General features: G+C 35.2%; 2 protein-coding genes across 2 annotated transcripts; both read right to left on the bottom strand.

The window, feature by feature from the left end:
• Nucleotides 1-1,368: 1,368 nt before the first annotated feature.
• Nucleotides 1,369-6,892, bottom strand: LOC127808887 (probable prolyl 4-hydroxylase 3). The gene is made up of 8 exons (XM_052347587.1): nt 6,552-6,892; nt 6,105-6,207; nt 5,192-5,289; nt 4,946-5,043; nt 3,273-3,402; nt 2,967-3,154; nt 2,651-2,740; nt 1,369-1,832 (listed from the first exon to the last, which is right to left on the bottom strand). Exons 1-7 carry the CDS (start codon nt 6,755-6,757, stop codon nt 2,667-2,669), a joined length of 897 nt encoding a protein of 298 aa, XP_052203547.1. The 5' UTR covers nt 6,758-6,892; the 3' UTR covers nt 1,369-1,832; nt 2,651-2,666.
• A 16,826-nt stretch (nt 6,893-23,718) lies between these two features.
• On the bottom strand, nt 23,719-24,412 carry LOC127808214 (uncharacterized). The gene has a single exon (XM_052346643.1). The coding sequence runs from the start codon at nt 24,284-24,286 to the stop codon at nt 23,825-23,827; it is 462 nt and encodes a 153-aa protein (XP_052202603.1). The 5' UTR covers nt 24,287-24,412; the 3' UTR covers nt 23,719-23,824.
• Nucleotides 24,413-26,455: the final 2,043 nt, after the last annotated feature.

A 26,455-nucleotide genomic window follows, 5' to 3' on the forward strand; every position in this document is an offset into this window, starting at 1 on the left:
ATAATTTTGTGCCGTTCGAAAGATGGGATAAAATAGCTGTCTAATGGGCTTGAATAGCGAAATTGTCTGAGGTGCTGTCCAGTGGTGTCAAAACAGGTTAACAGGTCATTGGGTTCGAATCGGTCATTAATGGGTTGGGATTTGTGAAGATTTAATTTGAACTTAATTTGTAGTTTATTGGGTCAAGAATTGTCAACCCGAATTTGGACATATTAATTAAACAAATAAACAGGTTAACCTGTTAAAATACTTGTAAAGATTAATATGTATAGATTAAGTTAATTTATTAACATATTTAAGTATTTATTTAAATTTAAATGTTAATTAAAATATTAAAAAAATAAAATAACCCACAAATTACTAATTAAGTGATTCATTTCCTTCTGATTTTCCTAAACAATTTAAAATAGTCAAGATATAAATTAAGAATAAAACATAATATAATTTGAAAAATAGTCAAAATATTAAAATCTTTATGTGAAAAATGACTTGGTAGAAAGTGAGAATGAAAATAAAAAAAGTTGTTATTGAGTTAGAGGCAATTTCAATTTTGGGTTTCATGTCAACACATTGAAACATACCTTTTTATTAGTCAGTTTTTGAATTTTTTATTGGATCGACCCAATAACTACACAAATTTGTTAAGAATCAACCCAAATCTACTAATTTCTTATTTAATTTGGATTAAATCATCTAATTAGATAATCTATTAACAGTTATAGTGCTGCAGACATATCATTACTCTTTCTGAAAAACAAAGGGCGTGGATTTCTACCCGCCAACTTGAAACAAAGCAACGGTAAGATGGGGATTTCCCCGTCAACCAACAGTTTCAGCCAACTTGCAAGGCAAAAGAATCATTTTATTCTGTTTGGATTTAAGTGAAGAACTGAAATAACTAATTGTTTCGATCAATCACATACATTTTTTAGAGAAAATAAAATAGTTAAATAAATAAGACTTTGTGTGGTCGCTGGGGGTCATTACTTGAGATAATCTCGTGATTCGCAAATATTTTTATAAGTTTTCATGATTTAATTTTTTGGTGAAGGCATTCCCTTCGTTGTTAGTTTTGTTAAATTAATTAAAATATTAATTAAGTTAAAATAAGTTATAATTAAATCAAAATAAAAATAAAAAATAAAAATAAAAAAATAAACCTTTTCCAATTGCAGTTCGTCGCCTGCAACAAGTTCTAGTTGAGGTATTGTTCATTCTGTAAATAAATTTCAAAAGATTTCCTAAAATATCAAATACTACTTGCATTCCCCTTCCGATATTTCAAGGAATCAAAGTGTAAAAAAGGTTTATCCCTGACGATTAATCCTTCCATTCATAAACTAGAAGTCTATGTGGAGGTCCAATCTGTAATTAGCAACAAACCTATCTGAATTTCTCAGATGCCCAAGACATCAATGCGAGCATCAACCGCATACTCCCAACACAACGAAAGGAAGCGCTGGGTATTGTAGTTTTTGAGAAATACAAACAATATAACTTGCAAACGCGCAGAGTGCCAAATGGTATGTATGTATTTACCTTTCTGAGTTAGTTGCGACCTATTAATTATTCGCCCCCTACAACTCTATTGAACTGAAACTGAAGTATGCATAACCCGGCCGAGTTACAAAACCTGGGAATAGTTGGGCAAACAATAAACGAAGCCCATACATACATAATAAATCAGAACTTGAACATTGGAAAAAAAAAAAATCACATATGACTGCAGCTTATCAGGAGCACTGGCGTTTATGTAGGAATTAATGCTGGAACCTTAACAATAACTCATCTCAGAAGCCACCAAAAATCCCACATAAACAGTCTGACGAATCCTGCAAAGGACGTACAATGAGTATTGAGCAAGTCACGAAATGTTTTTGTTGACAACTAAAGTAGGTCAAAAAAGTGTGCCAACTAAAGAATAACGAGGTGGAAAGGGGGCATCTGGTATTGGCTTCAATATAAAGATTATCATGCAGCAACATGTAACTTCAACTGTCTACCGTTTTCAATCACAAGCTGCTGCCATTATCCAATATGGTTGGATATGCAAGTCTGGACTCCAAATCTCCATAAAAAAAATATCCCGGGAAAGGGTCCGGGGAGTGGGGGGGGGGGGGGTTGTTCTTCATGTAGTGCATACATGAAAAAACCCATGTGAACCAAAGGTCTAAACAAACAAGAACACTTGTATTGGGACCTTCATCAGGGGGAAATCAACTTTCTTCTGCACAAAAGGAAAGTCTTTTGCCTTAGAAAGGAAATTGTCAAGCTGCATACACTTGGAAGGGGGAGGATGGGCAGTTCAGCACAATTATCATGAACTCTTAAGACTTGGGGGATGGCATATAACAAGGATAAAAAATGTGTCATATAGCATTGGCCAAATGAGTAGGCAAAAACGCTGGATTTAGGGGCTCAGTTTTCTCTTTTGACCATTTCCAGGATGTTGAGTGAGACTTCATGTGATGCCAATCACACTCTTACCAAAACAGAGAAAAGAAGGAAGGCAACCACAAACCCAGAAATTAGAACGCAGTAACGGCAATGACAAAAATTGATAAAAGCAAGAATAAAACCTCACTGTTTACAAATAAAAACCCAAAAAAGCCAGTAGAGCTGATGTCCCAAGAAAAAGGTCCATACTTACCTTGACAAAAAGTGGCTTAGGCCTTGTATTCATCGACATGCATCCACTTAGTAGATGACCATTTGTTTCCTTTAATTACAGGGCAACCACCTGTTAGGAAGCACAAACGTAAAAGCAGTCATTTTAACCCATAATTTATTTTTGCTAGACAAATAAGAGAACACTGGTAGAAATTTGAGGCAAATGACCTTAAATAATGCAACATATTCACACAACAATATTAAACAAGACTATATCCTACTCATCTAAAATAACTAGATAACACGATTTACAGGATTTTAGCTTTTATTGTTGACCGAGGAATTTGAATATTTACCATGCAAACTGGATGGATCTAATGTTGCATCAGGTCGCATACTCCAGAAAAGTAATGCATCACCCATCTTTGGCTTCACAGCAAGGCCCCTCTTACCACATTCAGACAACTCATACCACCATGGTACTGCACTAATATTTCCCTTAGCGGCAGGGAAGATAGTCTCACCTCCTTCTTCTACATCTGACCTAGGTCGGCAATCAAAGAAATGAAGTTGAAAAATACTAAGTAAATCAAATTTGTAGTTTGGCCACCAAAGAACATCATGTTAAGTGAACTCAATAACAGGTTGGGTGTAACTCGTACAAATACATAAGAACTGTAGCTATCCTTTGGCCGCCATTTCTTGTGTTGAACTCATCAAGAAAGTAATCATAATGAGGCTCATATTTCTGCCCAACTTCGTAATGGAGAACTTGTAGCCCCTCTCCATGCTCTGTAAGTTTTGAAGTAAGCTAAACCAGCCACAATACAGACAAAACAATAAAATATATAACAGTAAAAATAAGCCAACTAGACAAAAACTAAACAAATGCCAGACAGATAGGTAGAAGTAAAGTCAAATAAAAACTACATTATTTGAGTTTTGTGTTGCTTTTCTTAATATCTAGTTCAACCTTATGGGAACAGCACATTGTCATTAGCATAAAATTTTGATTTATCAAACAACAAACGTACTAAGAGGAAAAACTTCCAAACGCAATGCATATAACCAGAGACATTTTATTAAGATGTTTGGTTTACCATATTCTGAAAAGCAGGGAAAAGACCTATAAACCGGCTAATTCAATTATCTAATGATGCATGGAAAAGATTAAATCTGACAAATGAGGTCCAGGCAGAACATTAACTGAAGACAGATCCAAGGCTAACTGAGATTATGACAGAGAGGGCTGCTTTTTTGTTCCACTGATTTTCCCAAATAAACCTATCAATTTAATTTTCAGATACTTGGGCTAAGTAAAGCAGAATTACCCAATAGCAAAGGCAGATATCACAAGGAACAGTACAGAAGTTGCAGTTATTGAGTAACAAGAACTGATTAACTGCCCAATTACCTTAGAATTTTACATTGAAACAACCTAGCGGAAAATAAAGTTGAGCACAGTGAAAGTAAGAAATTTGCGACCTTGCTCACATTTGTTTATGAATAAGCAATGGCCTTACAAGTTTTTCTTTATTTTCCTATATCTCTTTTGCTAAAAACTTATTGCATTCCATCCATTCTCATTACAATAGCCTCTATTTGTCTTCTCCTTGCATAACCAAAACATCTAAAATTGTATTTCACATATCTTATCTTCAATAGAAGCCACTCCAACCTTATTACAAATAATCAAAATTTTTAATTCTATTGTTATTTACATATTCATTGTAACATCCTCATCTTTGTTGCACTCATATTTTGTATTTTACGCATATTGGTACTTTATTGCATAACATTACACGTCATACAACAAATTTCTTTTATGCATCTTATGTTCTTATATATATAGATATATATATATATATCAAATCTCTATGTAAAATGTAGTCTAAGTACTACCTTGACTCACTCTAGGGATACGGGCTGCTCTTGCCAACCTGTCTGTCTATAGTACTCAATTTCTGTATGCCATGGCTTTAGCAGTTTAAAGACTGTTATCACCAATTTCCCTTGTCTAGACTAATAAATTGATATGAATTTGTAGGTAATATTCAAATCATTAAATACATGTCTACGCATCAGAACTCTCCATGAATAACAAATCAATAACACATTGCCCACTGCCAGTCAAACTCTATAATAACTGGAAATCAGTATCACAAAAACCTATGTGCCTAATGAGTTCTGCTATTTATCTTGGTTCAGAATATTCATCCATGATATCCTAATGCTTTCAATAACATACAGAAATTCCATCTATGAGAAACTAATAACTGAAAAAAAGACATGGGAAACTCTAAAAATGAAGGTAAAAATTCTTCCAAACACATACCTACAGGAATAAATGTGAAGTCTGCTATTCTTTTCTCTATGTCCCTGATGGTCTTATCTCTTCCTCTCTTTAAAAACATTCCAGAACTCGTCCGCACCCTGCAAGAAATATTCACTATTGAACACGATTGCAGGTCAAATTAAACTAGATAGAATAAGAAGACACACTCATTCTAAATGCTTTCTCCTCCATATGTAATCTAATATTCCATGCAAAAAAAAACAAATGGGAGTGTCAAACACAGACCTGCTATCTTTACTCTGACCAGTTTTGCTATCAACAACAGTTGACTTTCTCATGTGAGGCTTGGCAAGTTTTATCAAGTATTCACATTCCTCCTTGGACTGTTGGGAAACAGCATCCAATGTCAACATTTACTGACCAAAAAATTAAATATTTTTCATTTTAAATTATCTTAGTGCAAGCTGAAAAACTAAAAAAACAAATAAGTATAAAAACACCCATCCAATCTATTGATAGAAAGAAATTTGTCATAAAACTGAACATCACACTTCTTTTTTGCAAAATTTCGGGGAGAGACTAAAACCAAGGTGCAAACAATATAAAGAACAAATCAAAGATACCAACTGCCCATTGAGAACTAAAAGAAAATTGATGCAGATACTGCTGGAAATATAGGTTGCAGAGTTAACAGTCATTTTGAGATGAAAAACATTAGTTTGTTGTGCCTAGAGGTGATAAGAAATGACTCAATTTTGAAGACAAATTACATTCATCTTTCATCTGGAAAGGGCTCTGACTTTTTCACATAAAAAATTAGTATACGAGGTTGCCAGTTGCTCAATTATTTCATTTATCAATAGGATCCCTAATTGATAGAAAGCAGAACTAACCTCTTTAGGCAGAGGAAAGAACTGTGTGTACCATTAAGCACCTCAAAATTCAATCAATCAATTCAATAAAATGCTTTTGTATAAATTTGTTATTAGAAATATTCAACGTTTGCAATTCTATGATTACAGAAAATTCGTTGCATAAGTTTCACAGGAGCAAAAACGTGCATTAATTAGAGAACAAAATCACCCCCCCCCCCCCCCCCCACCACCACCACCACCGAAAGAAAAAAAACCCCTCAAAACAAATAAGAAAAAGAAAAGAAAAGCGAAAAAAAAGCACAAGAAAAAACAAATAAACTCACCAAAAAGTTGTGATAAAGAAAGGCTCTAGGCTCCCAAGATAGAATTTCGGTCCACTGCTCTCCTCTTCTTCCCGCCTGATCACCATCACCAACACCACCACCCCTGCAAAATATCAGTCAAATCATATTTATCTTTTGTACAAGTAATAAAATACTCAATATTTTCAATGCTTATATGGAAGTACAATTTTTGAAAAGATAAAAACAATACAAGTACCAATAGTTGTACAAGTTTCATACATAACCAAGCCAAATAAAAAAAAAAAAAAAACTTTTGACTAACATCCATTTTTTTTCTTCTCATTTCATACCACTGCTAAAGGAGGAGGACGAGGAGGTTCCAAACATGGCATAAATGAATAGCAAGAGATCACCAATTCCAAACCAGAAAAACCGAATTATTTATCACCAAGGGTAAGGAATCATAATAGTAATAGTAAAACATACTCGACGCCAACTTTGGCTTTGCGACCTAGCTTGAGCCTATCTCGGATCGGCGGAGAATCTTCGGAGCTAACGGGGAGAGAGAGAATTCCGAGAGCGAGAAGCATTAGGAGGACTAGGGTTAGCATCAGAAGCATGGCGAGGACCAGAACGACGGTGGAAGATCTCTTGCCTTGATGATGCCGAGAAATGTTACTTCGTTTCGCCATTGCTGAATTGAGAATCCTACTAGAGACCAGAGTTGATCAAACAGCGATCAGATCATATGAATCGTCCGGGCGGAAACCTCTGCTTTGAATTCAGCGCTCTCTTTTTCTCTCTCGCGGTTTCTGACTCTACGCGGACTCTTGAATACCGTGGGCTCGAGTTAAGAAAACAAACGGCAGTTTAGAATGACATAAATGCCCCTGTCTTTTAACGTATGTATCTACTCAATGTTAGCATGTCACGGAGTCAGGACGGATAAATTAAAATATATATATATATATATATATACACATACTGAATTTTTTTTTATTTTTTTATAATAATTTTAAAATTTTCCACTAATACAGTAATATAATAAAATTTGAGTTTAGTTTTAATTTCATAGTGAATTTTTATTTTCTTCAACAATTATCAAATTTTGTGTTTAATTTCCATTTTATAATAAAATAATTGTTCTTAGATTTTCGGTGATTTAATTTTTGTCAAATGATTGTTAAGGTAATACTTATCAAATATTAAATATATTTATTTATTATCCTTTTTTTTAAGTTTAAATATCTTTTATTGGTTGATTTTGTTATTATAAATATATTTGACTTAGCACATACGTGTTTAAATCTAAAAAATTATATATAATAAATATGTATTATTTGAAAAAAAAAGAAGAAGTATATTTAATGATTCTTAAGAGTAATGTTTGGCACCACCTTCTATTTTTTATTAAACTTAATTTAATTTAACTTAATTAAGATTAGAGTTTCCAAACAAAAAATAGTAACCACAATAAATTTTAAAAGTATTTTAAAGGTATAGTAGGTCTTTCTACTAATCCTAGTAATAATAATAATCGTATATGGGTTCAAAAATGATTTTTTTATTATAAAATTGAAACTAAACACAAATTAAAGCATATGATAGAAAATGATAAAACAATCATGATATATGATTTAATTACTTTTTCTTAAATTCATACTTGTATTTTATTTCTAATGCTCGCATTTGTAATTGTATTATTATGTAGATAATATACTTAGTCTAATTTCGATCCTAATTGAATATCCATATATATTTAATTTAAATAAAAAATGTATTATTCATTTTAATTTTTTAAATAATTGATTAGATAATATACAATATAATATATTTATTATAGAATTGTCTAAAAAATTAAAATATGTATTTATTATTGTCACTTATTAGCACTAAGATTTTTTAATTAAGTCGGGTTCTAGTTAAGGTAAATAACCAGCTTTACATTAAGTAAGCTCATTTGATTAAAACTTTTACTTAAAAGACAATAGATTTTGAGCAAATAATGATTTGTGGAGAGCCAGGAGGAGTTGCTAGGATCATATGGGACTACATTATTCTTGAACAAGTCAACAATTTCTACAATTAATATTTTTTAAAATAATATTATTATGTTCTTAATTCAGACTTAGCATCACACATTTTATTTTTATTTTTTACCAATATAGTATTAAATGCGAATTAATCGAACCAAAGGCCGGGCAGATAACACAACACCCCTTAATTCAACTAATTAGTCTTGGACCCTTTAACGTTTAGCCCAACCAAGGGAATAGGCCAAGTTCGGATAGCATGCAACATTAGATTAGTCCAAAATTAATTAATTAATTATATTTCCATGTTAAACGCATGATTAAAATAATAATATTATTATTATTAATTTTAAAAGATTCAGAAAACCGAGCGTCCCCAAATTAAATGGGTCATGCATAGAGACCTGAGGACGCAATTAGTCCTAATTAATTTCATTTGAAATTAAATTAAATATAAAATTTGTTTAAAACAAATATATAAATAAGTTTGTTAAGACCGTTTACATCACTAATTGCATGTTGGATCGCACAATCACTGGGGTTAAAAAAGTCATCCCAGCCAAGGGTCCGTTGGCTTAATAAATTAAAAATATTTTTTTTAATTTTATAATTATAAATATAAAAAATTACACACATACCCCTAACATTTTAGAACGTTGAGAAAATATGAGCATACATGAACTTTAATAGTATGTTACAAAATTTCCTACCAATGAACATTTAAAATGATCAAAATATTATTATGGACCTTGCTATTTGGATAGAATCTATCCAAATAGAATTGTCTTTTTTTGTCATTTCAATTATTGACGTTAGGATAATTATGTCATTTAACATTTTATTTACTAACAATACCCTCTCTAGTCACAATTCAAAATTTCATTCTCTATTTTCCTTGTTAAATTTAAATTTTAGTCTGTCACCCGATTTAATGAATTTTTAGAATCCCAAGAGTCACAATGGCTTTAAATATGGATTATTCTACTTTGTTCGAATTGGTTGACGCACGAGATCACTAAAAATATCAGTGATGAACCCCACCTAACAATTCAGGCAAACCCTAATTTTCTAGCGGACTGCATCTTAGATGTAGCCCGCCAATGGGCTGCATACTGTGCAGTCCGCCAGATAGTGAACTGCATCTCAATACAGATTGCATCTTAGATGCAGTCCGCCCAGTGTAGGCAGACTTCAACACAGATGAAGTTCGTCCATTCAGTTTGAGGCAAGACGATAATTTTAAAATAAGAATATTTTTATTATTTAATGTCTTTAGTCATTCTGTGCGTCAATCAATTCGGACAAAGTAAAATAATCCATGAATGAAATAAAATAAAAAGAAAATGCAAAGAGAATACATTAATTACAGTTAATGGTGTGCTGTCACCTAAGTGTCATGACTGTCATTATTCATTTTCATAACTAATTTTTTTTGTTTTGAAAATGTGCAGCTTTAATATGTTGGATAGTAATTTTAGGCGGGAGTTTTAGAAGAGAAACATACGAGTGAAGACTTAAAATTTTTATAAGGTTAAAATTGTCTTTTTATTTTGTTTAATATAATTAAAATATTATAAAATAATATACAATAAGTATTAAATGCCTTTCTATCCAGATAGATTCTATCCAAATAGATTTATCGTATTATTATATATAAACCTCTTTTATCCTTTTTCTTTATTCCCTTCTTTTTTTTTTTTTTTTTTCTCTCTTATGCCTATTCCCTTTGTTGTCATTGCATGTCTTTGTTTTAGTAAGTTCCCTCTTCATCTTCTCTCCTCCTCAATTATGTCCATATTGTAGGTTAATTGAATCCAAACAAAGGGATAACTCCCAATTTCATCCCAGATGAATATGGGTTTAAACTTAGACCAACCACAATAGCGATCATGGACAACTAATAACCACTCGTTGTTTTATATCTAATTATTTTTTAAAATTAGATAAACGTATAAAGACAAAGAGAGATAAATAATTAAATGTAATGGCCGTTGACCTCAAAAGTATAACATATTTTTTGATTTTTGGGTTTGTGGATTGACCAAGAAAACTCCGATGGTTTTGTTCATTAAAATCTGTTATGGATAGTTAGTGATGAGGCCATTATAAAATATGAATCTTTTGATCGAAAATTAATTTTCAAATTTGGTAAGATCTAGTCATTGTATCGATTTTTTGTTTAGATATGTTAACCACTATAGCCGAGAGAATCCTGTTATTTGCTCTAATCATTGAAATCATAGCTGACAATAACTGATGATAACTAAAATTTTGAGAATTAGTTTTCATATCCAAGTAGATCTAATTGTTGGATGAGTATGAATTTTGGATATTGTGTTCTTGAGGATGAGAAGATTCCAATGGTGGGGTCAGATGGTCAAGGTTACCATCCGGTAACGAGGGACAGGCACGTGATTCCAATATTGGGTTTTTTCTTAATTGGGGTATTTTTTGGAATTAATTAAAATTTTAAGGGGTTATAATGAAATACATGAAAGCCTATGTTAATTTGTGCAACTTTCTGGTTTTTGTGAAATTTTAAAAAAGTTAAAAGGGTTTTCGTGAAATTATAAGAATATATGGGCTTAAAATTAAGGTACACAAACAAATATAATGGTTTGGCCTCAAATGTAATTTTATAAAAATATAGACCAAGAATGCAATTTCTATAAAAGTTGGTATCAATATATAAATTGTAAAAGTAAAACAATTTTCATATGAATGACTGTAGATTCAAGGGTTAAAAAAAGTAAGAGCAAGATTTTAATTTGAGCAATTTTTAACCCAACTGATGAAATTCGAATGGAATGAGCAGACAAAAATTCTTGAAAGAGTAATGTTTTTGTATACAAGGAAGAGATAAAACAGACAAAATAAAAGCACAAAAGCAAAAACACAAACATTCTAAATTTGGAGATCTTGATTCTTAACACTCTCCCTCAAGTTGGAATAGATGTTGATAATTCCTAAGTTGCTGATAAGATTTGAAATCTGTGGTATGCTTAATGATTTAGTGAAAATGTCGACTAGTTGTTTTGATTTTGATATATGGTAAGTCTTGATTACACCAACTTGAACTTTTTCTCGAACAAACTGACAATCAATTTCTATGTGTTTTATTCGTTCTTGAAATACCGGATTGAAAATTATGTGTAAAGTCGCTTGACTATCACAAAATAACTTAACTAGTTGTGAATGATTTATTCCAAGATCATGTAAAATATTTTGGAGCCAAAAGACCTCACAACAAAAAGATGCCATGGACTGATATTCTGTGTCTCTGCACTTGATCGAGAGACAATAGCTTATTTTTTTAGTTTTCTAAGAAATAAGGGAACTCCCAATAAACACAGTAACCTGCGATTGATTTTCGTGTGTCTCGACATTGAGCCCAATTCGCATCACAAAAAGCATTTAACTGCAATAAGCTTATGGATGAAAAAAAAAAAAATAACTTGTTCGGGTGTTTTCCTGATATAGTGTAGAACTCTTTGTGCTGCTTCTAGGTGTGAAACTCGGGACTTATCCATAAATTGACTAAGAATGTGAACGGAATAGACCAAGTATGGCCTTGTGATGGTTAAGTAAATCAATTGCCCAACAAGTCTTCGATAAGATGAGGAATTTTCAATATAATCACCATCTTCCTTATTAAGAGATAAATTCTGCTCCATTGGAGAATTGGCGGGCTTTACGGCAAAGTACCCCATGTCTTCTAATATTTCAAGTGCATATTTTCTTTGTGAAATAGCAATTATTTGTTTTGATCGAGATATCTCCCTGCCCAGAAAATATTTCAAGTTACCAAGATCCTTAAGCTTAAATTGCTGCATGAGATGAGCTTTAATTTGTTTAATTTCTTGAACACTATTGCATGCTAGGATGACATCATTCTGATTTGGATGGTGTCGGATGAATAAGAAAGTACCATGGTGTCATCCACAATAGACAATGAGAGCAGTAAAGAAAGACTTCACAGATATGAAGCGAAAACAGTTGCGACAATTCAGATCTAAAAACAACAAGATTTGAAACTCCGAGATCGAAAAACGACTATGGGTGAGTCAGATTTGAGAATGGTGGTGGCCACAACAAGATATGGTTGTCCGATGTTGGATCTGGGTGAGCTAGGTGCAAATTTGAGTAGCAACTTGGATCTGAGCAACGGTGGTTGGATCCAGTGAGCAAAGTGGCGGATTTGAGTGGTTGCGGTGCGGATCCAAGACGAGGGCCACTGATGATGGCGAATATGGGAAGAGTCGCTGGTGACGGTGCAGATTTGAGTAGTGGTTGAAGGCGACAACAACGATAACGAAAACTGCAGGCAGCGAGTACTGCGGGTAAAGCACACGAAGGCCGATAGCTAGTGAAGGCGACAGCGAAAGCTGCGGGTAGCAGCGGTCGCGGGTTAAGCACGCAACGGCCGGCGACTGGTAAAGGCAACAGCGACGGCAGCGAAAGCTGCGGGCAGCGACGGCCGTGGGTTGAGCACACGACGACCAGTGATGGGGCAGATCTTGGCGGTGGCGGCTTAGGACCGATGGTGGGGCAAATATGAACTGTCGCAACTATTTTCGCTTCATATCTGTGAAGTCTTCATAACCCATTCAACTCCAAGCGTCCATTCCTTTCAACTTTTATGGCAAATAATGATGAAACTTTAAAGGAAACTATGTTCTCTTCCAATATGTACGATGATCCAAACGACTCATTTTATCTCTATCACTCTAACCAACCAAGTTTGGTTCTCGTGCCTCAACATTTGACATAAAACAACTATCCCCTTTGCAGCCATGCCATGCTCATGGCTCTCATCACCAAGAACATGGACAGCTTTATAAACGGATCCATCATGGAGCCCTCAACAACATCCACTAAAAACACAAACAATGGGCTCGCTGCAATCTCCTCGTTAAATGTTGGATTCTCAACACTATTTCACCTAACATTGCTCAAAGTGTGATGTATAATGATAGTGTATCCAAGATCTGGCTAGAATTGAAAGAGCGTTTCTCTTATACGAATAATGTTCATCTTTTTTAAGTTGACCAAGAGATTCATGAGTGTATTTAAGGGGACATGAGTATTGGTGACTAGTACACCAAATTAAAAGGCTTGTGGGATGCGCGTGATGCTCTAAGCTTTTTTTCATCTGTTGATGGAGACATGGCAAAACAATTGTAGGAGTACCAACAAACGCAACGCACTATCCAATTCCTTATGAAACTCAACCCCATTTATGCTGGAGCTAGAGGGCAGATATTACTCATGGATCCCTTGTCACCCGTGAACAATGTATTTTTCCTCATCATTCAAGATGAAAAACAACGAAATGTCTCTTCACAAGTGATTGGGAAAACACTGGATGCAACTATTTTTGCTGTAAAAAATGGACCACCAAATTCCAACAAGAATTACTCACCAGGAATCCACATCTCAAATGCGATCGCTGCAACCTTGTTGGGCATACCACTGCAAAATTGCCGCCAACACCTTAAGTGTGATCATTGTCGTTACAAAGGCCATACCATTGATGTTTGTCACAAGCTCAAGCAGGAAAATGCTCAAGGGGATAAGAAAGGTCCCTCAAACAAGCTCATCATGCAGACTTCAAATCTAACAAGACTGAAACAACTACTTTCTCCTACAGTCTCACTGCTAAGCAATATCATGATCTCCTTGAACTCATTGCTCGAACAAAATCTGTTAGTGATGTCAATCAAGTATCAACAATGAGTAACATTTCAAGCATCCCTCCCAACTCTCTCACATATGATAAGGATATTCGATGGATCTTTCACATAGAAGCCACTGATCACATAATTTGTTCCCCTTATTTTTTCACCAATAGTATACCAGTTACCAATCATTATGTTCATTTACCAAACTATGCTTTAGCTTAAGTCACACATATAGGGACAATTCATTTTTCAAGTTCACTAGTTCTTTATAATGTCCTTTGCGTTCCTTCTTTTAAACTCAACTTGATATCTATGGTCAAATTGACTCAAACCTCTTCATGTTACGCAACATTTATCGACAATCTTTGTTTTGTGTAGGACCAACATTTGGGGAAGACGATTGGGACGGGAATTGAGCAAGTTGGACTCTATTACTTGGACAAGTCGAAGTATGCTAAGTGTCATATTTTCCTTACCACCACCACTTCCATCAATCCTCATATTTGGCACCAACATCTTGGTCATCCATCCAATAAGAACATGCAAGCCACTTCTTTATGTTCAGACTCTATCAAAACCGATTTTTTCAATGATTGTTCTATTTGTCCACTTACTAAACAAACCAAACAACCTTTTCCTTCCAGTTTTATTAACACAAAATCTTGTTTTGAGTTGATTTATGTTGACATTTGGGGTGGTTATCATGTCCCAAGTTTACAAAAGGCAAAATACTTCCTTACTATCGTAGATAATTTTTTTTCAATGCATATGGGTTTATCTCTTGCTTAACAAATCTGAAGTTAGAAATTGTTTACTTACCTTTATAAACCTTATTGAAACCCAATTTGATTCTCGCATCAAAATCATTCGTAATGATAATGACCCTGAATTTGCCATTCCAAACACATATCATGCCAAATGAATTATTCACCAACTAGTTGTGTCTCAACCCCACAACAAAATAATGTTGTTGAACGAAAACATAGATATCTCCTCAATGTAGCCCGTGCCTTACTTTTCCAAGTCAACCTTTGCAAAACCTTTTGGGGTGATGATATCCTAACCTCCACCTATCTTGTCAATCGTACCTTAACCCATATTCTTCACGGCAAAACACCATTTGAGGTAGTATTTCATAAAACACCCACTTATGATCATTTACACGTTTTTTGTTGTCTCTGTTTTGCCTCTACCCTCAACCACAAACCAAGCAAATTTGATACTCGTTCTCTTCGTTGTATCTTTCTTGGCTACCCTTATAGTACCAAATGTTATCGGGTATATGATTTAGCTACTAGAAAAATCTTCATTTCTCGAGATGTCCTTTTTTCATGAACATGTTTTCCCTTATACTTCCGCTACTCCCCTCTCTACTTTACCAACACACTTGACCATTTCCGTCGCGGGCCCTATTGATCCAATTTTTTGCTCTGCAACACCTGCCAATCTGAATCCGCCTACTACAATGCCTACCCATCCAAACTTGCCTATCACAGTGCCATCTTCTCCTGCCACAACTCTTTTAATCCAGTTTGATTCCCACCCGACCTCACTCGATGCGACGCCAACTTTGTCCATTACCACACCTTCCGACCTAATCCTCTCTTTTGCATTACAAATTCCAGATGTTGCGACTTTCAAACCTGCCCTTGCGACATTCCCTAATGCCCCACATGATTCTCCCACACCCGACACCCAACTCCGACGACCCACACAAGCACCTAGCTATCTTCAATAGTACCATGTAGAAGATTTCTTGCATGCTTGCTCCCTACCATCGTCTCACTCGGTGTTGACTGCAGCCACATGTATTCCTCACCCCTTATGTAACGCCCCACTTTTCTAAAGCGAGCGTTAACTCGAGATTTCGGGAATATATATATATATATATTTTCAACATCAAACACACAACATAAGTCTCTTGATACATATACCTTCATCATAATCATTTCCCGTCAATCCCGATCGTACATTCTTAGCATATCAAAATTTAATAATAAATAAACTAAGACATGTATTAACAATCACATCAGCGGAAGTAAGATCGAAACCACAATGATATATAACCGACAATTCCTTTACAATAACCAAATCGATGTTTCACATGAAAATATCAAATATTTACATAACCTCTGAACATCGTAATCATAGACAAAACCTACGAAAACTAAACATAGCAGCTACATCTCGATGACATTCTTTCCCTTGGCGCCACTACTTTCACCTGGAACGTTTGAATATTCTAGGGACATAGTCCAAATTAGATGCTGAATCATCTAAGTGAGAGTTCAAAAACGTTTTCATGTAAATATGAAGAATCATATACAAAATTGATAAATCCCGTCATGCACCAGCCTAAGAAAATCCCACATAGCACTTAACCCTAATTGGGGAAAATGCAATCTCTCTAAAGGTGACACGACCACTTCGGCCCATTGGCAAAACAATCCTGCTTAAGAGGGACAACCTCGACATATGAACCCGGAAATCACCCCATTGTCATTGTTAGGCTTTACGCTCCAACTCAAAAGCAATCCAAAACCCAACGCAACCCTAGCCCCAAGAGTGTCACATTAGCACTATCCTCGGAATCGACATCACCTCAGCATTAATGCTATCGCTCAAAGGAACCTGGGGTGGTGTCCACTCGCAGCCCCGCCACTTGAGCCAACAACCGGGGTGGTGTCCATTCTCAGCCCCGCCACTTGGGTCCCATAGGGTGAAGTCCGTCTCAGCCCCGTCCCAAGTGGGTCACCTAGCATTAATCCTAGGTACGCATCGCGAGTGCTGTCACTCTAGGTTACGTCACAGGTTACCAACCCACGTCCCACATGGACGACACAAACAAGCCAATGTCGAAAATCATAACATGCATAGCTTAAAATCAACATTTCGATGTATGCAATTTATCGTACAAAATTTAATGCATGTGTAAATAACCGTTTGGACAATCCATCACAATAAACCATGCCATAGGGATGAACACTCACAGTAAACCATTCACATGTCACTTAAAGTCTTTTCAGGTAGAACCACTCACCTTGGGCTAAATTCAAGATTCCTCGAAATGCGTGCCCGATCGACCTCGATTATCGTGTCAGGTGCTCTCTAGTTCAACCTCGAGCTTTAATGATACCCTAGACATTGTATGCATTCAAAGGAAAATAAATATCTATTTTCTCAAATTTCTCATAATTTTTATCTTATTTTTTCCTATTTTTTCTCTTGATAATTCCAAATAAATACCTATTCAAGTATTTTTCCAAATTTTTCTCCATAATAATTCATAAAACAATATTTATAAGCCTCTAGGATTTTCTGGAAATTTTTCAGATTTTCTCCTATTTTTTTCAAATTTCCATAATTGCTTTTTCTTGAGAAAATTTATTTCTTCTTGATTTCCTTCGAATCTCCTCCAAGAAAAATCACCAAAACTCATAAAATAAATCCCTTATCCTTCTGAAATTTTCTCAGAATTTTATAAAAATCCCTCCTATTTATTTTCCATTTACCTTTCCTTTCAAAAATCCAAAATAATTATCTCCTCAAGAAATTTCCAAGATAAAAATTTATCAAAATAAACTATTCATCCTTCTTGAATTTCTAGATATTTTTCCAGAATTTTAATCCCTTTAATTCTATTTTTTCTCTAATTTTCTTTATTTTCAGTATTTAAAAAAATACAGAAAATACCTCCGGTCATCTTCTCAAGCGACGGCGACCGGCGACCTTCTCCGATGACTGATCTGAAGACACCGTCTTGAAGCCCTCTTCAAGTCGATCACAATGAAACCCTCACATGGTCGAAAAACTTATCGGAAGCTGCCCGATTTGACGATTTACAATCCGGCTCCGACGAAGCTTTGCGTTTTTCGGCGAGCCAAATTGACCTTCGATTTGAACTCCGATTGACACGAAACTTTCCAGATCAATTACCCATCACCTTGCGACCAAAAGCCTCTTATTAGATCGCTCAATCGATCACTTTACAACCCGATTTCACCTTCACTTGATATATATATATATATACACATGCGGCCGAACGCAAAAACACCTCTACACCGCTCCAAAAATTCTGAAACTCTCCAGAAATGATCCTCTTCCCTCAAGGATCAAAAGCCCCTTATTGGTTTCCCTTGATTCGCTCTCAAACTTGAGCGATTTGATGATTTAAATTCGGCCGAAACCCTTGGCTATTTATAGCCAAAATCCGACCCCCACGTGGCCAATTTCCGGCCAAAGCTTCATCCCCACGCCTCCTAGACTACCCTAGGCTATGCACTGATGAACCTAGGCTGCCAAATCGTCGAATTTTCCGGCCAAATCAGCCATGCATGTATAACTTTCTGAAAATTGCAGTTTAACCCTTTGGAATTTCTCTTTTGCATTTTGGCCCTTATCCTCAAGTCCCTGATCTTTCTAGCACCACCACTAAGACCCTCAAGATTAGTACTCCTCATTTCTCCCTTGAAACTTTTGAAAAATTACCGTTTTGACCTCCCTCGGGCATTTTTAGAAAATTACACGTAGGCCCGATTGATTGATTTGACCTCAAATCCATTTGATTCAACCTGAAACCACTTAAGGGTTATTCTACACATCGAATACTAGTCCTTGAAACTCTCCGTTGAATTTTTGGACATCGTTTATAACAATTCGATAATACGACCTAATTGGCAGTTGTATTTTTGCTATACCGAAAACTGTTCTCGATCTCATTTCTTTCATCACCAAAAATCATAATTTATTCTACTCGATGATACTATACCATTTTTTTTAATTATCTAGGGTCCGAGGTACTCCTTCTAACTAATTCGGTCGTCCAAAACTGTGCTAGTATGCCTTATAGTCTTATTTTTTCCAAAATTTCATTTATGCCCTTTATCAAATATCATTTTTATCCTCAAATTATTCCCGGGTATTACACCTTATCTCATGTTCTTACTTATGATCGACTTTCTCACATTCATCGTGCTTTCAGCACTTCCATTTCAGCAGTCAAAGAACCTACCTCATTTACCCAGGCCGTCAAAGATCCTAAATGGCGTCTTGCCATGACCGAAGAACTTTGTGCTTTCCATGATAATGGCACTTGGTCTCTCTAACATTTGCCTTCAAACAAGAAATTCGTGGGTTGCAAATGGGTCTACAAGATCAAATTTAATCCTAATGGCATTGTCGAGTGCTATAAAGCACACTTAGTTGCAAAAGGTTACGGTCAAATTGAAGGTTTTGATTACTGTGAGATTTTTGCCTCTGTTACCAAGCTTGTTACTGTTCGCTTACTCATTGTTGTTGCGTCTTCCATGAATTGGCACCTTCGACAACTCAACGTCAACAATGTATTTCTCCATGGCGATCTGGAGGAAGATATCTACATGTTATTACCTTCTGGTTTCGGATGAAAAGGGGAGACTCGAGTATGCAAGCTTCACAAATCTTTGTATGGGCTTAGGCAAGTTTCTCATTAGTGGTTCATCAAACTATCCAAAGTCATCACCTTTGCAAACTTCATACAATCCAAATCAGATCACTCCTTATTTATTCGACACCATGGTACTTCCTTTACTGCTCTCATTGTCTCTGTGGATGACATCATTCTGGCAAGTAATAATCTCCAAGAAATTAAACAAATTAAAACTCATCTCATGCAACAATTTAAGATTTAAGGATCTTGATAACTTGAAAAATTTTCTGGGATAAAGATATCTCGATCAAAACAATGAATTGTTATTTCACAAAGAAAATATGTACTTGAAATATTAGAAGACATGGGGTACTTGGTAGTAAAGCCCGCCAATTATCCAATGAAGTAGAATTTATCTCTTAGTAAGGAAGATGACGATTGTATTAAAAATCCCTTCTCTTATCGAAGACTTGTTGGGCAATTAATTTACTTAACCATCATAAGGCCAGACTTGGTCTATTCTATTCACATTCTCAGTCAGTTTATAAACAAGCCCCGAGTTCCGCACCTAGAAGCGGCACAAAGAGTTCTACGCTACATCAAGAAAACAGCTAAACAAGGTCTTTTTTTCTCATCCACAAATTCATTGCAGTTGAATGCCTTTTGTGATGCAGATTGGGCTCAACGTCGGACAACAAAAAGATGACCCTTTTCAATAGTGTATTGAGGGGTGGTCTTGTACAATTAATCTACATATATGTCCTGCTTCGATTCCTATGTGAAATTCTGACGGGATTTATATTGTTTGTAGGATCAGAGTCGTAGCTCATGGAGGGCAAATTTAAACATGGTTGTGAACTGATATGTTCCATCATCTATGACATATTTTTATGTTTGGGAGTATTTAGATGGACCCTGAATGTTCGCAGTAGGGCTCTATGAACCTTGGCGCATCGAGTATCTGTTTCGTCGTGGCCACTATGTCCAACTCTCTAATAGGGAAAGGGGTCACTAGACTTTGACGTTAGACTACTTCTCACCTTCTGTATATATAACCTTCTGCCTATGTCCCACAATTTGATTCATATAGTACATGATTGTATGTTTAGAAGGAATTGATATGTTCTATCATCTCTATGTCATTGTTACATGTACAGATGTACTCATCATAGGTTATCAAATTCATTTCAAACCTCCTTTAAAAAGAAATAGATATGGGAGTGGGCAATCTGTTAACTGATACAAGCTGTGTGTTTACTACCATGCATGCCTCTACATTCGAACCTGATGATCGATTGAGTTTACACGATTGTAATTGATTTTTATTGCATATATTGATCCTTATTTGTTAGTATAGAAAATTATGGATTATTTTTATGACATGTCATATGGAGTAACTTGTAGATGGTGTTAAATCGTTGGTTTCGCAGGGGAGTTGCTAAGTTGCTAACTGCGTGTGTAGCACACGTGGCTCAATTCTCAATTTGTTCTTTCATACAGCTTGCCAATTCTATTATGTAATGTATTTTCATGCATGATTTTAGAACGGTACACCCTTCCCATCCCTGTTGTCATTGCGGAGCACTTGCATTTAGCTTTCTGCAAATTCATATCTTGGCTTATTTCTCCTATATCATAGTCTCGCCATGTTTGCAGACTTACACCATTACCTTACCACTTTCATATTTGTAGGTTTGGTCTCATCCATTGCAGTTGATCATGGCAGGATGCAACGATCTCGAGTTCTAGTGATATGTGATAGACAGGCTCCTCTAGATACGATCGCCAATACATTGACTATTCCTGGTATTGTATATTTATTCATGGATTAGAGTATGACTATACATTCATTTTTCACTTACTGGCTATTCCTTCCTTCATATGGCACTTATATTATGATTAGTTTCATAACAACTACACACGAGGTTATTGAATCATGTGATTGTTCCATCACTTTATTAATTATGCATCATGTATATGACATGCATGCATGTTAGTGTAGTTTGGTATCCTATAAGGCTTGTTGCACCCATGTGGGGCCTATAGTCCTATTAGAGAGTATTGCCACAACCCCCACATTTGGGTTGTAACATTCTCAGTATATATACTATCAATGCGGAACTGGGCCACTATAAACTTTCCTCCTCTAGACTTGTAACGTCTTTCACCAGGCAAAATATCTCATCTTAGCATAAGTTTAACCTAGGTGAGTTTCAATATATATACATATATCTATTATCCTGCACTAATTCTAATCAGTTAATATCAACTGTAACACCACGATCTATCACTAAAAAGTTATAGCTATAGTTAACTTTATACTCCTAAAACTAAGCAACCCAAGCCATCCATTGTAGATATGAGTCAAGAGGGGAAGTCCCATCATTGCTATAAGTCCCCTACTAACTAATTTATAGCCTGTAAAAGCTTAAACAAAACAAAACCTGTCCCATTAGTTAGAGCGCCCGCTAGTTACAGTTGTGAGGCAACTGAAAAATCTAGGACAGAAGCCATCGAAGAGATTCTGTCCGGGAATTAGCAAAGAGAATGACAGAAGGTTCCCTACATAACTTAATCTAAACCATAAGATGTTTTGAAGCATTTCTACTAAACAGTTCAAGTAAGAGTAGGAAAATAACAGCCGAAGGGAACTTGGTGGCTCAAATAGGATGAAATGTTTAAAAATAGTTGACTTGGGATCTTAAGCAGCAATAGATAAACAGGTCAATCTGGCCTAGTTCGAGAGTGCAAAATGATACAGAACTGTCACGTTCTAATGACAGATTGCAGAATGGAGATCAATCAAATATTAAGCCCACATTAAATTTTTGTTCTGACTACTAGAAGGCCAATGGTTACTGAATGAAACATTTTGATCAGAACTTGTCTAATTATGAAGCTGTACATCCAGGTGACTGTCTCACGTTTCATTTGATAATAATAACATAGCATTAATTGTAATATTTTATTTCTTCTGTTTTTTGTGGGTTTGGGAGGGGGAAACCTTCAACAATGCATAATGTGGAAGAACATATATCATTCATTTGGAGCTACAAGTCATCTAATTCTAACCAGATTTCCATATAATACGACTGAAAAATTTCACAAAGTAGCTCTGGAACCCCCCCCCCCCCCCCCCCCCCCCCAAAAAAAAAAAAAAAACAAACACACGCACACAAAATGCAGGTACAAGACATCTAATAGGTCTAACCAGATTTCCAAGAGGACTAGGAAAATCCACAACTCGGTATTTTCTGATGTAGCAGCAGCATGAAGTAAAAACAAACTTATCCTCCACACGTGCCAACCATGAAGTAAAAACTGAAGTTTGGACAAGCAAAATTACTACATACCATCTTGTCAAGCATTTGGCCACAAGACAATCAAACAAGAGTTAAATCAGAAAAGAATAAATAACAGCGGCATGAAACTGTAAAATATAATCAGAGCCACAGATATCACTCTCAAGTGAACTTCAGAATCAGGCACCTTTAACAACATGCCAAATGCAAATGAATGTATCTCATCAATATGCAGCTGCATGTCATCTAATAGGTTTAAGCACATTTCCATCTAATAGGAAGAAGAGAAGTAGCTTTCTGCATATTAAGAAAAGAAACATTTTTAAGGGTTTTTTTATTTTGAACAAACAAAATTATTACATACTATCCCACAGAGTGAATATGATCAGAGCCACAGATATCAATCTCAAGTGAACTTCAAAATCAGGCAACTATAAATCACTGAGGTAGACCTAAATAGAGCACACAACCACAGTTTTCCTAGACAGTAGAACAGGGCCAATCATATGATTGCATTAATTTAGTCAGGAAACCAATATTGTCATAACGAGATACCGTGCAAAAACATTGGCAGAATTGCAGCCACAGAACTTATGTACCTTAGACATTTTAAAAATTTAAGGCTGTGCCAGGCCTATGTTTTAGAGTCCTAGCCGAGAATCATAAAGTGGTTGCATGCCAAACAGCCAAAGTGATGCATGTCTAGGATGTTTTAGTCAAACTAAAGATGATAAAGGGCAACTAAGATGGAAAGCTTAGTAAGCTGATGCCACTGGGCAAAACTTGGAAGCATTGTCCTACAAAATTAAGTTGACACCATTTTCTTTTACTCTATTCAGCGTCTATTCATTCCCATCTTGGAAATTCCAAATAAGGCCATCCAAACTCATATACCAAAATCATCATTCCATTATCAAATAGCATCCAAACTCCAAGGACATTTCCAAACTGGAGAAACTAAGTCCTCTATTGCCAGCTAACCCCCTACATGTTAGGGAGGCAATGATTTCTTCACTCATTTTTGCACCAGAAATCCCATCCATAACTCGAGTATTAACTGAAATTTTCCGAACTAACAATTCCAGAAGAAAGTTATTAGAGTGTGAGCCACATGATGTGTGTGTCACACATTTGACATATCTTTTGCAGGATCAGCATAGATAATTAGGTTTCACAAAATCTTTGCGGTTTCCAGTAAAAGAATGACAAAAGAAATAGGGATCCCTGGAATTTAACATAGACTCAATGGAAACTCTTATTGATCAAATAAAAAAATTGAAAAAGTTCACATGATTTATACATCGTTTTCAGGAACAACATTAAGCAATTACCACAATCAACGACTACCTTGATCTCGTTGTTGCTTGGCGATCTGATCTCTCTGTTTCTCCGCAAGCTTATCGAGCGCCGATTGCACAGCATCACGCCCGCCGATGAGCAACCGGGTGATGATCTCCGGGTCGGTCTCGAATCGGGCCTCCTCGAACTCCCTCCTGGCGTTCTCTCTGAGAACGTCGCGCCACAGAACGCCTCGCGAGTCGGGCCACATGAAGAAGCGGGTGGCCCGGAGGATGTCTCGGTAGAGACTCAGCACCTCGCGCCGAGTGCTGGTGAGCCGCCGCCGAGTCAGAAGCTCGTTTTCATCGTCGTCAACGTAGCTCGTGTCTTTCCTGACTACATGCCTGTCCAATAGCTCGTCAATTGTGTCCGGGCCGCTGTGTAAGAAACGGCGGCGGAGGGGGCGGAGGAAGAGGAGAGAATTTGCGAGGGGTCGGCACCTCTGGATATTCGCGGTCATCTTTCTCGTGGCAACCGCTTTGGGCGGTTTGAAGACAGCCCGAACAAAGCAAATCGATATTCGATAGCAGCAGCTTCAGAGAGAACCGGAACCGGAACCGGAACCAGAACCAGAAGCAGAAACGATAGGATTTAGGTTCAACTTTTGCTGTTTGCTGATATTTAAATTCCCGTTTGTATTGTGAATTATAATTGATATGATTTCCGATTTGTAATCTATAATTTCTTTAATTCTATTCTTAAATTTATATTCACATGTATTTTGATTGATTTAGAAATATATTTTTACATATAACAAAAAAAAAATTAAGCAGCGGCTGCCGTCTGGCGTCTGGAAGGCAAAGGCAAAGTTCAGAAAATTAAGGGGTCCTTAGGAGTTTAGTAAATTTTTAAATATTTTAATATTAATGGTTGATTTTTAATATTTAATTATATCTTTCATAGATAAATTGATAGGGAAAATTTTAGCTCTACATGAAATTACAAAAATGTTCTTACTTCAATCCCTCAACATAACACATGTTATAAAATATTTAAATTAAAGTTTGGATCTTGACTAAGTAAAAGATTTGACAAAAATAATTAAATATACTTTAATTTAGGGTCTAAATCTATAGGTTAGAATTTGTTTATTCATGTGGTGTGATCGTAACTCTGTTTTGTCTTGTAATATGACTATATAAAGGTATAAATTTTAAGAAAAAAATACATTTTTATTGTATATAATAATTTTATTTTATCTCTAATACAAAAACTAATTTAAATCTTTAAAAATTATATGAGACTCATCTTTTTTTAGATGTTTTGGTCAAGATAAAATCGTAATGATTAGTCTCCAATTCTATCAATAATAATTATGCATAATAGAAAAATACTTACTAGTTAAAGTTTATCATAATAATAAAATGGTATTATTACACATTCTAAACACGTGTTGTGTATAAAAATTACATAAAAATATTATTTTTTCTAGCAGAGGTAGATTAACAACTTCTTAACTTACTAAAGTTGTAAATGTTGAAACCAACTACTTAATTGTTGAATTTTAGTATTTATTATCTTATTTATTTGTAATTATATCAACATTATTTATCTTTAAACATTATCATAAAAGTAAACTTAATGTATGAAAGACTAGATATTAAATATCATATACTAAAATATTGTACCGATACATATTTTATGTTTATATCTATACACGTGTATATATAAATGTAAACCATACATAGAGTAAATATATTAAAAAAATATTTTTAATAATTGAGAACGTGTAAAAGATATATTAAAAATTAATATAAAGATGTTAAGTCGATGGAACAAAACACTTGAACATTAATATCGTTAGTTTTGTGTAATGGTATTATAAAATTAATATATATATATATATAATTTTAAATATATTTTTTATTATTATTACCTAAATATAACAATAACTTTATAATTACGAAAGTGGAACTCATAGTCTTTAGGAGACTTGTGAAATATAAAACATATAAGGGTATAGAATGTTTTATGCACATATCTTCTAATACTTAAATTAATCTATGAGATAATATGTAACACCCCGACTCGCTAGGCGTGTCACTATAAGGGTATTCCCGGGATTTCATTTAATTGTAACACCCCCGACTCGCCAAGCGTGTCACTATAAGGGTATTCCCGGGATTTCATTTTTTTTTTTTTTTAAATTCAACACGCGCGGTATTTCAAGAACAATCTTCACATGCAGAAACAAAACCCCGCGAACCCCAGTCTTACCCGTTTAACTATCAAGATCAATAATCTTAAACTAAACGAGTCTTAATACAACGCAGCGGATACACTAATACCAAAACACCATAGTATTTCCAAAGCAAAATACTTAATACAGACCAAATGATAAAATTGCTATTATACAACTGTTCATTTACAACCTGAAATACATACTAAAGTCTCCGAACGTTACTACGACTTAACAAACTAAGCACCATTGGCCCTCAACCGGCCACATCCTTGCCCTCGCAGCAGTTCCTGGCTGGAACATAAAACGTTCCAGGGGCATAGCCCAGGTTAGATGATAAACATCTAAGTGATGGTATAGAAACAGATTATACAATGCATGAGAGACACATAAGCATGGCATATTCAGACAAGCGGCAACATGCAAAAACATGTCTAACTTGAGAAACTC

The sequence above is a fragment of the Diospyros lotus genome, chromosome 8 (genome assembly GCF_014633365.1).
Source record: "Diospyros lotus cultivar Yz01 chromosome 8, ASM1463336v1, whole genome shotgun sequence".
Classification (NCBI taxonomy): Eukaryota; Viridiplantae; Streptophyta; class Magnoliopsida; order Ericales; family Ebenaceae; genus Diospyros; species Diospyros lotus.

Coding starts and splice junctions, on each gene's coding strand:
- LOC127808887 (XM_052347587.1), bottom strand. CDS start 6,757: ATGGCGAAACGAAGTAACATTTCTCGGCATCATCAAGGCAAGAGATCT. Junction 6,208..6,551: donor AAAGCCAAAGTTGGCGTCGA/GTATGTTTTACT, acceptor GATATTTTGCAG/GGGTGGTGGTGTTGGTGATG. Junction 3,155..3,272: donor GCTACAGTTCTTATGTATTT/GTACGAGTTACA, acceptor TTGCCGACCTAG/GTCAGATGTAGAAGAAGGAG.
- LOC127808214 (XM_052346643.1), bottom strand. CDS start 24,286: ATGACCGCGAATATCCAGAGGTGCCGACCCCTCGCAAATTCTCTCCTC.